This window comes from Triturus cristatus, chromosome 6 (genome assembly GCF_964204655.1).
Source record: "Triturus cristatus chromosome 6, aTriCri1.1, whole genome shotgun sequence".
Classification (NCBI taxonomy): domain Eukaryota; kingdom Metazoa; phylum Chordata; class Amphibia; order Caudata; family Salamandridae; genus Triturus; species Triturus cristatus.
The window spans coordinates 410,218,314-410,230,820 of NC_140589.1; the positions used below are offsets into that span (position 1 = coordinate 410,218,314).

Here is a 12,507-nt window from a genome sequence, read left to right on the forward strand (position 1 = left end):
GGGAGTATCAGCAATCAGGTGGAATTTCTGCAATGAGATTTCTCAATGCAGAGATTCTGCCCTGAGTGCGAAGTGTACCCCACTACTGCAGGCCTCTGACATGAGGGCGGAGGCCTTTTGTGAATCAGGCTCTATGAGTTTGCAGAGTTTATTAAGGACTCTGGCAGCACTGTGTCCTAGAGAAGTAAGTAGAACAATGTGATTATCATTAGTTTGTATTATGGGTACACATTGCCATTTAGAAACCTCCTCTAGATCAAACATAGGAATAGCAGATTGAGCCACGTTATAGTTATCATTGGGTACCTCATTTATTTATAAGTTTCACATGGTGCATCAGTTTTATGGGGGGTTATCAGAACTGATATACAAATGCAATGCTTCAATTTGTAGGACGCTATACTGAAATCAAAATTGGAAAAAGAAAGCGCATAGTCCTGGCATCACTGATAGGCAGATGGATTTCTCATATTTTCTCCAGAAAATATTACCATGTGTGAAATTTCTGGCAAATGTATTTGAATACGCAAATGCTTGCACCTTAAACACCAAGGCTCTTATTTACAATATTTATACATACAACTTCCTTCCCAATATGAAGCAAGATTGTATTATTGATTGGACAGGCTTGCATTAGTAGTCCCGGCCCCTTGATATACCTCTGTAAAAAAAGGTTTGCAACTGGGAAGAAAAGACAGCTAATACTGCTTCATATTCTGTGCAAGAAACTAGACCCAGAGATGACTAATGTTCACATCAAGGCACATATTCGTACCGGTGATGACACTATGAGCAAAACTAGAACAACTCTTGGAGCTTAGCTGCTGAATCTGTGAAGTTTCTAAAAGAATTTGCTGAGACACAAGAAGATGACCTTAAAGATGTAAAAAAATACATTGTGTGTGTGTGGAAATTGAGTTCTGACTGTCACACATGTGATGATCTTCGGAACAGTGAGTTCAAGAGATCAGTCCCGCTAAGTGACCTTACACCGACATCATATTCTGTGCGTGGACCCATTAAAAAAACGTTCTACTTGATCAGAAGATGTGTAAATGTTTTGGATCACGCATATGAAGATAAAGATCCATGTGAATTTTGGTTGGCAAGATATTCATGGGGTGCTAACTCATACAAAATTTCTAAAGCTTCTGCCCACATAACTTACACGTAAAAGTACTTGCAAAACCTGTGCTACAAAAAGATATCCCTCTTGATATGCTCTTCTTCAAATGTTCAAAATTATGAAAATCTACCACGAGCAATTGCAGAAACAAACGAAGTGAACCATGAAAATGTGTCTAAAACAGGAGTAATAAACATTTTTTTCAAATTCAGATCGCAAACATTGTTTAGTGTATACATAAAAGGATTAACAACCATTATTATTTGTTTCATTTCTATATAGGTCTCTTCTACCTCCATTATAGCCGGCATTTTGGAAAATGGCGGAAGGGTTGCTCTGAGGAGTTATTTTCTGTCTGTATAACACTACCTGACCCTTAAAACCACCTACATTAAGTATATAGATCTGATGATCCATGAAAAATTACATAATCACTGCAACACATCCACCATTTTTTAAATGTTGTCCACATAAATTCGGCCCAGATTAGCAATGTTTACTCAAGCTAAATTACTTCCCTAATGATACAAAAGCACAAATCAAAAATCTAAATCTCTGGACAATTATTTTTTCATGGAGGTATACAAGTGAGCTAGGATTAGAGGGATTTTAATGGATTTCTCATAAGCTTATTAACGTGATTTGAAAAACATTTTCCATTTTTCATCATTAACTTCCAGTTTCTCCTTCAAAGTAAAAGAGGTGCTTCGGAGAATCAGTGACTTTCACAGAGAATTGAACTGCAGTGAAGCACTTCTTTGAAATGTTCCTTTTACCACTGATCTCTTACAAAAACACTAGACATCTAATTCGCCTAGGGTCTACCAATCAATTAATCATGTTCACCATGCTGGAGACAAAGTCATGTTTTTCTTTGAAGACGAAATACACCATCGCGACCTCTTTCACATTAGCGTTGCAGATGTTTTTAACTCAAATCCTAAAATCACTCATCAGATGTTGTTAACGCACTTTGCTAACCTAGTTACTAAATTGAATTAAGATGAAAGTTATCATGTAAATGGACAATGTTTGCAAGCAATTTTTAGTGACCTATATATAGTAGTACTATTCACTGTCCATATGTCATAGAAGCATTCAAATCCATAACGCTGCACCAAAGTGATACTCAGTTTTAGAAAGTGCAATTTTACCTTCACAGACCGGCTGTGTTCCAGACCAGGAACCGTTCAGTAGACATGTTCGTTCTGGTGATCCTCTGAGGAGGTAACCCATTTCACAGGAGAAGCGCAAAAGATTCTTTATTTTGAACTCTTCCCCAATTCTTGACCCATGTGCTGGGATTCCTGGATCACTACAAAATCCAGGGGTTTTGCCTTTAAATGAAACATGAATATTACCTTTAAAAGTATGCTGATAAATGTCCTATTTAAATTAATCTAAAATAAAACACATAGCACAAATTAACCTCATTGTATCGGAAGAGTTAAACACATTTCTTTGGCAAGAAAATACCACATTGCATTACATTTACAGTAGTTACCATTGGCATTAGAAATGTTGGCGTCTTGACTATAACTTTTTTTATCTCATAGGAGCATTTTATATGTCTTATATGCCCGACTCTGGATCATCTCACTGAATTAAACCTCTAACTGATCTCTTCTTCTTTCTCTCTTTTGAAATGTGCATGCTGTTCCTTTTGCTTAGATAGTGTTATGTGTCATTCACACCAGTGCAATATTTATTCCATCTTCTATTACAAACTTTAGATCCAATTGTTGATACCTTTATTTAACATGTAGGTTCTTTGGTGTTAATTTGTATTTACATATATGGCTGATTAAAATGTTAATGTCTATCTTTGTACACTATTTCCAAAATGTGCCTGAGTCAGGTGATGCCTATCCCTCCGTAGCTCATTAACACTCTTAATCAACATTATGTATTTCAGCAGATCCATGCCTTCATTGCACTTTTTTATTCAGAGGCTGATGTGTGTTTGCATCACTAATGCTGTGCTGCATGCTCAGAATTTGTTTCCGAGTGCTCATCTTTTGAGGGACAGATGAACATATATTTTCTGTGCTGGTCATGGACATCTATTTATGAGGGTAAGCAAAAAATATTGAGCTCTATCTAGCGGCTAAAAGACCATGAGTGGTAGATTTTGGAGAGGGAAATAGTCTAAATCTATGTAATCAATTATTGATTCATCAAGCTGGGAATAATCTGCATATTCAACAAAGTAAGGGCTAATCGTGTATCCATAAAAACGTTGACTTCCATTAAAGAATATATATGAATGCTACGAATGCGGAATTTTGCTCTTGTATTGTTTATTATTTACCATTTTATACAGCATGGCTAAGACCCAAAATGGGGCACAAGACTTAACCTAGTCCACCCCTGTTGCAAACGAATTGCTTGAGGTGGGTGGGGCACAAAGCCAGGGTGGACGCATTGTGCACAGCCGGGGCCCTTTTACAGTGGATGAGGGCAGGACCCATGGCGCATCTTTGCTGTGTCCCACAATCTAAATGTGAATCTCTGATGTGGATTTTTGTTTTTACACACCCCGCAGAATAGAAGAAAATTAATGTGCGTAAGTTCAAGTGCACTTTATGTGACCAGGTCATGCAGCACAGACATCCAGAGGTATACTCATTCGGCGCCAGGACGTTGCACCTGACTGAGTGTTCCCGAACACCGATGGAGAAGAAGGGACAGGAGGAAGGAATGAGGAGACTCTGCCAGCAGAATCCCTTCAAGGAGCAGAAGAGAAAGAAGATCAAGGCTAATTATTTTCTGAACATACCGCAATGAATGCAAGGTCATTTGTTAGGGGAAGTGAGCTATAATGTAATCTCCTCGGCAATGACTCCACACTTAAGAAATATCATAAGGACTTTTATCAAAGTTATAAAAAAGTGAAGAGTTAAAAATAAGAAGTTTAGGAAAATAGTTTTAAAAAAGTTTATCAAAAATGTTCAAACAAAAAGTTGAACAAAAAGGGTTTCACAATCAGAACCTTCAACCAAACAAAGGCAAAAAACACCCACAAAAAACAAAGAAATGTGTCTGTCTGCATCATGTTGCCTATAGGACCTACCTGCAGGTTGGGCCCTGAAGGCAAACACAGAAACATAAGGCAATTTTTACTAGTAATTGCCTGCTTGTGCCATAGTTGGCACAGGGCCTGACCACAAGCTAGGCCATGTGTGCAGTGTCAAAAGCCACGTGCATTGGGATTTAGCAGCAAGTGGCAGGCATTTTTATTAAGTTACCCCAGTTCTTTTTTCCCCGTTTTTTACTTTTTTTAAAAAAATAGCAATGTTAAGAAACCACGGCTATTTTTGCTCTCCCCAAAAAGTACAAAATAAATGGTTTTAAAAAAAAGTGAAAGATGTATGTTTCTCTTCAATATGAGTGAGAGAAAGCCAGTGACCAATCCCTGCTACACATGGCCAGGTCCCACGCTAAATTAGCCGTGGCACCAAATCCCATTTAGCATGGCTTCAGGTATTGAGCAGTTGGGGTTCACTGAAGGCTTGACTTCTGACAAAGCTCTGTGCCTGTCCCCGCTGCATATTTTCTATGGCTGTGCAGAGTAAGGTTTGGGCATATGGCTTGGTGTCTGGCCCACATGCCCAAATCTATGAGGGTGCCTTCCTCTACTGCCACACCATTCACCACAGGCTCTGAAGCTCATCAAAAGTATGTTTATTCATTAGCCTAGAATTTGTAAATAAAGAGCGTGCTGGAGAGATGAGTTATCTAAGGCAGGAGAAGGAGAATATGTTTTTTGCGTGAGTCATCCTCATTCTACCATAGGAAAATCGTCCCAAAAATATGTTTGTGAGCTAAAGACAGCGATTAAAGGAATCCTGTGTCTCTACAATTGATCACCCCCTCCTACCCAAAGAGTATATGAAGATATAGGGAAAAATGACCATTTGTTTTAACTAGTCAATTTAAAAACATTTACCAAAGATTGCCTTCAAACAATAAATATATGCATAAAACACACTGAAAACCAATAATCAGTAGATTAAAAAGAGATACTTGTCAATCAGCGCTATGTGACTGAAATAGATTAAAGTAATCATAAACTCATTGTCTCGTGGGTACATACTGTGAATTACTGGTCACTCAGATGAACGCAATATTTAATTTATGCTTTAGCCCTTTCACTGACAAGAAAGCATAGGATCTGAAAAATGTATCTTTACAATGTGCATAAGTCAGATTTTACTTTTATACATGTCAACTCTTCTTCATCAAAAATGTATACCTGAACAGTGAGGCATAGTGCCGCTCCAACGAGCATCATCTTGACAAACCCTTGTTGAATTTCCTACAAGAGAATGAGCAGCTGTGCAACCATAGCGAACGACGGCTCCATACGTAAACACGTCTCCTGTCAATGCAGCATTAGCAGGGGCACCCGGATGGCCACAAGTTACGGCTACAGAGAAAAGAATAGACATGTTTACAACTGGTCTACAATAGGCTAGGGAAACAAAGCAATAATAAGATATCGATTTTTAAAACATCTCGAATGGACAGATATAAATATAACAGTTTTCAAAATAAAATACAAAGTGTTTCATTTTTCTCTATTTGACAGCTTCTCAAAGAGAAATACTACACGGAAATAATGTTGGTAATATTACTGATTTTCATAAACCAGGATACTGATGATCTTTTTTTTTATATACATATTACAATTTTTGTTAAAAGTGAATTGAAGGTGTTGGGCGAACAAGGTATTACAAAACAAAATGTCTGAGAGTTAGTGATGCAATCAGCCTTTGTTCCAGGAGCCTTCTTAAGCATCAGTGGCAGCAGTACAGAACTTCAGAGAGTGCATTTATGGGATTTTGAACCATGTGGTTTTTGATAGCCATATTGTCCTGAGGGAATCTATTTTATTACTGGGGCATTATAGTTTTGAGACACTTGAAGCAAAAAAAACGAATTAGAGAGCAATCGCAGTGATTATGTTAACACATGGATGCCTGTTAAACCTGGCATCTTTTGGCGTGGTTACCCCTGACTTTTTGCCTCTACCTCCTGTATTTTTGATGCTATGCTGGATGTTGTTTTTACTGGTATAGATGCTTTGGGCACTTTGCCACTTCTGATCAGTGTCAAGGTGCAAGTGCTCCCTGGGGAAATTGTGATGTAATTGGCTATACATGTTTGGCATATTTGTTCTACCTGCAAGGCCCTAGTAAAGTGCACTGAGAGTGCCAGGGCTGGTAGTAAAAATGCTACTAGTGGGCTGCAGCACTGATTGTGCCACCCACAGGAGTAGCACTAAAATGATGTCTTAGGCCTGCTTGCAGTGCCTATGTGCAGTCCAGGACTGCCATGTCGACCTGGCCAGTGCAACCACTGACCAGGCCTTATCCTTCCCTTTCTGTACATATCAGGCATCCCTATGGTGGCCCTAGGTACCCCCCTGGGCTGGGTGCATTGTATCTGAAAGGTAGGGCATGTACTGAGGTGTGTAACATGCCCTGGTAGCGAATTACAGCCATTTTCGTTTTTCACTGCTGAGAGGCTATCTTGCCCATAGGACAGAATGGGGGAGGCTGTTTACATGCCTATCTTCCCCTAAAGGCAAGATGGAAAATCCAAGTTTGGTATCTTTGTGTTCAGAATTTAATTATACATCTTTTTAGCAAGATGGTTTTTAAATTCACTGTGTGAGAATAGCACTTTTTAGAAAGTAGCTATTCTCCTGTTTAACCTTCCTGTGTGCCTGTGTGCATATTGGCTGACTGGTGTCATGTGATGGGCTAGGTGGATCCAGGAGTCTGGATGAGTCAACAGCAGGGTGACTAGGGAGATCTGCTCTAAATGGGTGGGAGGAGTAGCTCCTGGGTTTGAGAAGGGCTGACTCTGCCAGCACAATGTCGGCTCCACCCCCTGCTGGCCAGGCTGAGGACTCTGCCTCTGCCAGCACAAAGAAGGCTCCACCTCCTGCTGAGCGTCTAACGACCCTGCCCCTCACTCTGAAAGGAACCAGGTGCTCCAGGGAAGAGCACACCCAGGAACCGGTTTGAGCAGGGGATTCCCCCCACTGAAACAAAGAGAGACAAAGACTTGGAGGGGTATAAGAAGAGGACCCCAGACACCTAAACTTTAGATCACTGTGGTACTAAGAAGGAACCTCTGCCAAGGAGAAAGCTGGAAGGAACTGAAGAGGAGAAGACTGCATGCTTGCTGTTTTGCTTTGCTGCCAAGGAGAGGGGAAGGACTTTGCTGTGTCCCCTTCTTTTGATTCTGATCTCCAAGGGCCTGAGGAGAGCTGGCTCCCTGTTAAGAAGTCCCAGGAACAAAAGGACTTCACCACCAGCTCCCCTGGAACTCTGCTGAGGGAGTTCTGACCTGCCTTGGAGTGCTTGCCTAGTCTTGGGGCCTCAGGAGGTTGTTTTGCTGTGTTTGGGAGCTGGAAAGCAGAAGCGTGAACAAGAGTAACTGGTACCCATCGCATCATCCATTTGAGGGACGCATCATCCGGTTGCGAGTCGCAAGAGCGAGAGTGCAAAGAGAATTTCATCACGGCGTCATCGCAGCACCCGGAGTCCCCGCATCGCCGAGTGCGTCGAGCATCGTCCCGGTGCGTGAAGAGTCCTGACGCTGCGAGGGTCGTCGCAGAACCAGTTTGCGGGCCGCACCACTGCCGGTGCATGAAAGTATCCAGTCGCTGCGTATGTCGACGCAGAGTCCCGTCCCGTGACGCATCGAGGGTTGCGGCGCCAGAAGTCAGCACTGCGCCGTGCATCGCGCCACATCGAAGATCATCGCATCGTACCTGTGCGTGAAGCTTCACCCTAAGAAACCTATGCAACGAAAGCCAAAGTCATCGCATCCTCCCCCTACAGATCGGAGCCGGCGCATCCACCTCTGCTGCGTGAAGCAGGGCTGCTGCAAAGCCTCCCCAAGGTCTCAGGAGTATCGCATCGCCTTTGCCATCTTCATTGTTATAGCTTTTGGGAACCTTAGCGCAACTACAGGTACTGTTGGGCACGAGAGTGTCGCATTTTGTGCATTGAGAGTCGCATTGTGCAGGACACATTTTTACATCCTGGAGTACTTTCTGCAAACTCTTGAACTATATTTAAAGTAACCTTTTTTATTGTCTGTTGGTTTTTCTGTAGTATTTGGTCTTGTGAAGTTTTTAATAAAGATACCTTATTTTTCTGAAACTGGTGTGGAGTCAATCTGTGGTGTTTTCACTGTGTTACTGTGAGTGTTGGTACAAATACTTTGCACATTGCCTTTGATAGCCTAGACTGCTCAGGCCAAGCTACCTAGAGGGTGAGCAGGGGTTATCTTAACAGTGTATCCCCCTTTCCCTGACTAGAAGCAAGGGTCCCTACTTGGACAGTGGTACCTACCCTGCCAACTAGAGACCCCCAGATCTAACATTGGTGGTCAGCGGTGAGGATTGAACTTGTATTTGTACTTGACCCACAGTAATTGGTGTACATCACTAGGAGAGCAGACCATTACACAGCCACATACTGCTGATTGTTGATTTTTGGTTCTATTTTTGAGGTAACTCTTGAATTATCATGGCTCCAAGTGAGAAAGCAGCCAGTGTAGAAATAGAGCTAGAGTTCACCATTGAGGATTTGTATTCGTACAAGGTGGAGGAGCTCAAGCGGTTCTGCAAGGATTTTGGTTGTCCCATAAAAAGCAACTTCAGAAAGGAGGAGTTGCAGAAGGCTCTGAAAGCCTGGTGGGAGGCTAAAGAGGCTGAGGGAGCAGATGATGATAATGAAGGGAATGGCTTTGGGGCAAATGATTTGCCAGTGGGCAACCCACCAGCAGAGCGGGGAGCCACCATTCCAGCAGGGGTCTCTCCCCAGCAGAGGAGTTACAAGAGAATCAAAGAATCAGAGAACATGAGCTGGAAGTAATGAAACTGAAAATGAACATGGAAATGGCAAAGGAGGAGAAGAAGAATGCCCTTGCTTTTGAGGAAAGAAAATTGCTTTTGGCTCATGAGTTGAGCATGAAGGAGCTGGAGATCAAAGCCAGAGAGGTGGAGACCGGCTCAAATGGTGGCAGCAAACAGCCAGTGAAAGGGGGTAAGGTATATATCCCCAAGGATGTGGTTCAGAGTTACAGAGTGAGTGATGATATCTATGGGTGGTTTTCTGCCTATGAGATTTCTTGTAAAATGCAAAGAGTGCCTGAAGAAGATTGGGGTGCAGGTCTGTGGAAGCATTTTGAGGCCTCAGGGAGGAGTGCTCTAGAGCCCTTGGAAGCAGCCGGTAATCTGACCTATCCCCATATGAAGGAGGCCTTATGCCTCAGGTTTGGGTTAACCCCAGAACAGTACAGGGTACAGTTCAGGAACTCCAGGAGGGAGGGGTCCCAGACTTGGGTGGAATCTGTGAATCTGTTCTCACGTGCACTGGAAGGTTCGATAAAGGGCAGCAAGGTGAATGATTATAAGGGGTTGTTGAATTTGATCATTTGGGAGCACTTGAGTAGTATATGTGTTCCAGAGCTGCGCCAGCATCTTTTAGACCGCAAGCTTACTGATCCCCTTGAGCTTGCACAGGAGGCGGACCGCTGGGTCAGTACCTGGGTCCATAGGGGTTTTGTGGGTACCACAGCCAAAGGTGGGTAGGGTCCCCAGCAGAAGAGTGGGGGGACAAGGGTAACCAAAAGGAGTTCTCACAAGGGCCCCAAAACAGTTCCCAGGGCAACCAGTCCCAGCCCCCCAAGTCAAAACCCAAACCAACCTGGCCCCCTAAGGGCAGGTCGGATAACAGGGGTCCCATCCAGTGTTATCACTGTCAGGAATTGGGTCACAAATCCCCTGTGTGTCCCAAGAAATCCCAGGCACCCTCTGGTGCTCCAACACCGGGTATAGCTAGTGTAGCTTTTGGAGGGGATTTAATTTCTAGTGATTTGGAGGGATTAGCAGTTATGTCCCTTGTCTCTTTAGGAGACACAGAGATGGTCCAGGAAACCCCTGTCCCTGATAACACTAAGAAGTACAGGCAGTGGGTGACCATCAATGGGAAGAGGGTGGAGGCTCTCAGGGACACTGGAGCCAGTGTGACTATGGTCAGGTGTCAGTGGGTCCCTGAGGAGCTCATCATTCCCAATGTACTTCACCCTGTAGTGTCAGCTGACAACTCAGTGCGCCTTTGCAAGGTAGCACATGTTGCCTTTGAGTGGGGGGGGGGTCTCAGGGCCTCTCAGAGTTGTTGTGAGTCAATCCATGCCAGTAGACTGTCTGCTAGGTAATAACCTGGAGAGTTCCCCATGGAAGGAGGTGGAACGCCAGGCTCATTTGGAGATGTTGGGTTTGCCTGAGTGGGTCTGTGTGACCACTCGGTCCATGGCAGCCAGACAGGGTTGTGAAGCAGACCTGGAGCCTGAAACAGTGGCCCAGGTCCCTGCCAGAAAGAGGAAGGGCAAGGGGCGTGGTGCGTCCACCCCCGCTGTTCCCACGGTCCAGGAAGGAGCAGACCCTGAGGGGGATGCCCTGGAGCCTACAGGGGAACAGGTAGCTGAGCTGGGAGACATACCTGAGCTGACCCATTGGCAGCAAGAGGGTGGTCCCTCCAGAGAGGAGTTCTGCCGAGCGCAGAAGACATGCCCTACTCTTGAAGGTCTGCGGCACCAGGCTGCAGACCAGGCAGCAGGTGCTGAGCCAAAGAACTTCTTTCTCTACTGGGAGAATGACTTGTTGTACAGTGAGCCTAGGTTTTCTGAGCCCAGTGGATCGCGTACCCTGGTGGTACCCGCAGGGTTCAGAGACTTCCTACTGGGTCTGACTCACGACGTTCCTCTTGCAGGACATCTCGGGCAGGACAAGACCCGACAAAGGCTTGCCACCCACTTTTACCGGCCCGGGATGAAGACGGACGTTGGTTCCTTTTGTAGATCATGCCAGACTTGCCAGGCAAGTGGCAAGGCTGGAGGGAAGTGCAAAGGCCCTCTCCAGCCCTTTCCTGTAGTGAGCACCCCTTTCGAGCGGGTGGGGATAGATATTGTGGGGTCACTGGACCCCAGGACAGCCTTGGGCAACAGGTTCATTCTGGTCCTGATGGATCATGCCACCCGGTACCCGGAGGCTATCCCTCTCAGGACAACCACAGCCCCGGTGGTGGGCCGTGCGTTGATGGGGATCTTTTCCCGTGTGGGTTTCCCCAGAGAGGTGGTATCTGACCGGGGTACCAACTTAATCTCCAGGTATATGAAGTCTCTGTGGGAGGAGTGTGGGGTAACTTATAAGTTCACCACTCCTTACCACCCTCAAGGAAATGGGTTGGTTGAAAGGTTCAACCGGATCCTTAAGGGCATGATCATGGGGCTGACAGAGTTCATGAGACGGAAGTGGAACGTCTTTTTGCCATGCCTATTATTTGCCTACAGGGAGGTACCTCAAAAGTCTCTAGAGTTCAGTCCCTTTGAGCTTTTGTACGGGCACCCTGTTAGAGGACCTCTCAGTCTGGTGAAGGAGGGTTGGGAGAAATCCCCTGGGAAAAACCCCCAGGATGTGTTCAGCTATGTGCTGGCCATCCGCAACCAGACACAGCGCTTCAGGACACTCGCTCAGGCGAACCTGGAAGCCAGCCAGGATGAGATGAAGAGGTGGTATGACCAGCATACCACTCTGGTGGAATTTCAACCTGGGCAGATGGTGTGGGTGATGGCACCAGTGGAGCCTTGCGCGCTCCAAGACAAGTGGACTGGGCCATATGAGGTGGTGGAGCGCAAAAGTGAAGTGACCTACCTGGTCAACTTGCGGTCTCCCAAGAACCCTATGAGGGTCCTACATGTGAACCGCCTCAAACCCCATTTTGAGAGGTCTGAAATAACAATGCTATTTGCTACAGATGCAGGGATGGAGGAGGATAGCGATCCTCTTCCTGACCTCCTGAAAGCTAAGGAGCAAGATGGGTCAGTGGATGGAGTGGTCCTCTCGCCCACCCTGACCCCAGAACAGCAGAGGGACTGTCGCCATGTGTTGGGTCAGTTTGCATCTCTGTTTTCCCTGACCCCCGGTATCACCAACTGGTGTGTCCATGATGTGGACACGGGAGATAGCATGCCTGTGAAACAAAAGTTTTACCGGGTGGCTGACAAGGTCAGGGCCAGCATCAAGAAGGAGGTTTCTAAGATGTTGGAACTAGGGGTAATTGAGCCCTCCAGCAGCCCCTGGGCTAGCCCAGTGGTACTTGTACCAAAAGCTGCTGCGCCAGGTGCCACTCCAGAGCTTAGGTTCTGTGTGGACTACCGTGGGCTCAATGCGGTCACGAAGACTGACGCACACCTCATCCCCAGAGCTGATGAGCTTTTGGATCGGTTGGGAGCTGCCAACTACCTCAGTACGTTTGATTTAACTTCTGGGTACTGGCAGATTGCCTTAACTGATG

The 12,507-nt window shown here is 45.1% G+C and overlaps 1 protein-coding gene across 1 annotated transcript in view; it reads right to left on the reverse strand.

Annotated features, from left to right (window-relative positions):
- CSMD1 (CUB and Sushi multiple domains 1) overlaps positions 1-12,507 on the reverse strand; it is a 2,626,220-nt gene that overhangs the window by 313,096 nt on the left and 2,300,617 nt on the right. The window contains exons 50-51 of the mRNA XM_085610820.1: positions 5,382-5,555; positions 2,281-2,463 (exon numbers count right to left, since the gene is read on the reverse strand). Of these exons, the coding sequence (XP_085466946.1) occupies positions 2,281-2,463; positions 5,382-5,555 (357 nt within the window). The remainder of the gene's footprint in view (positions 1-2,280; positions 2,464-5,381; positions 5,556-12,507) is intronic.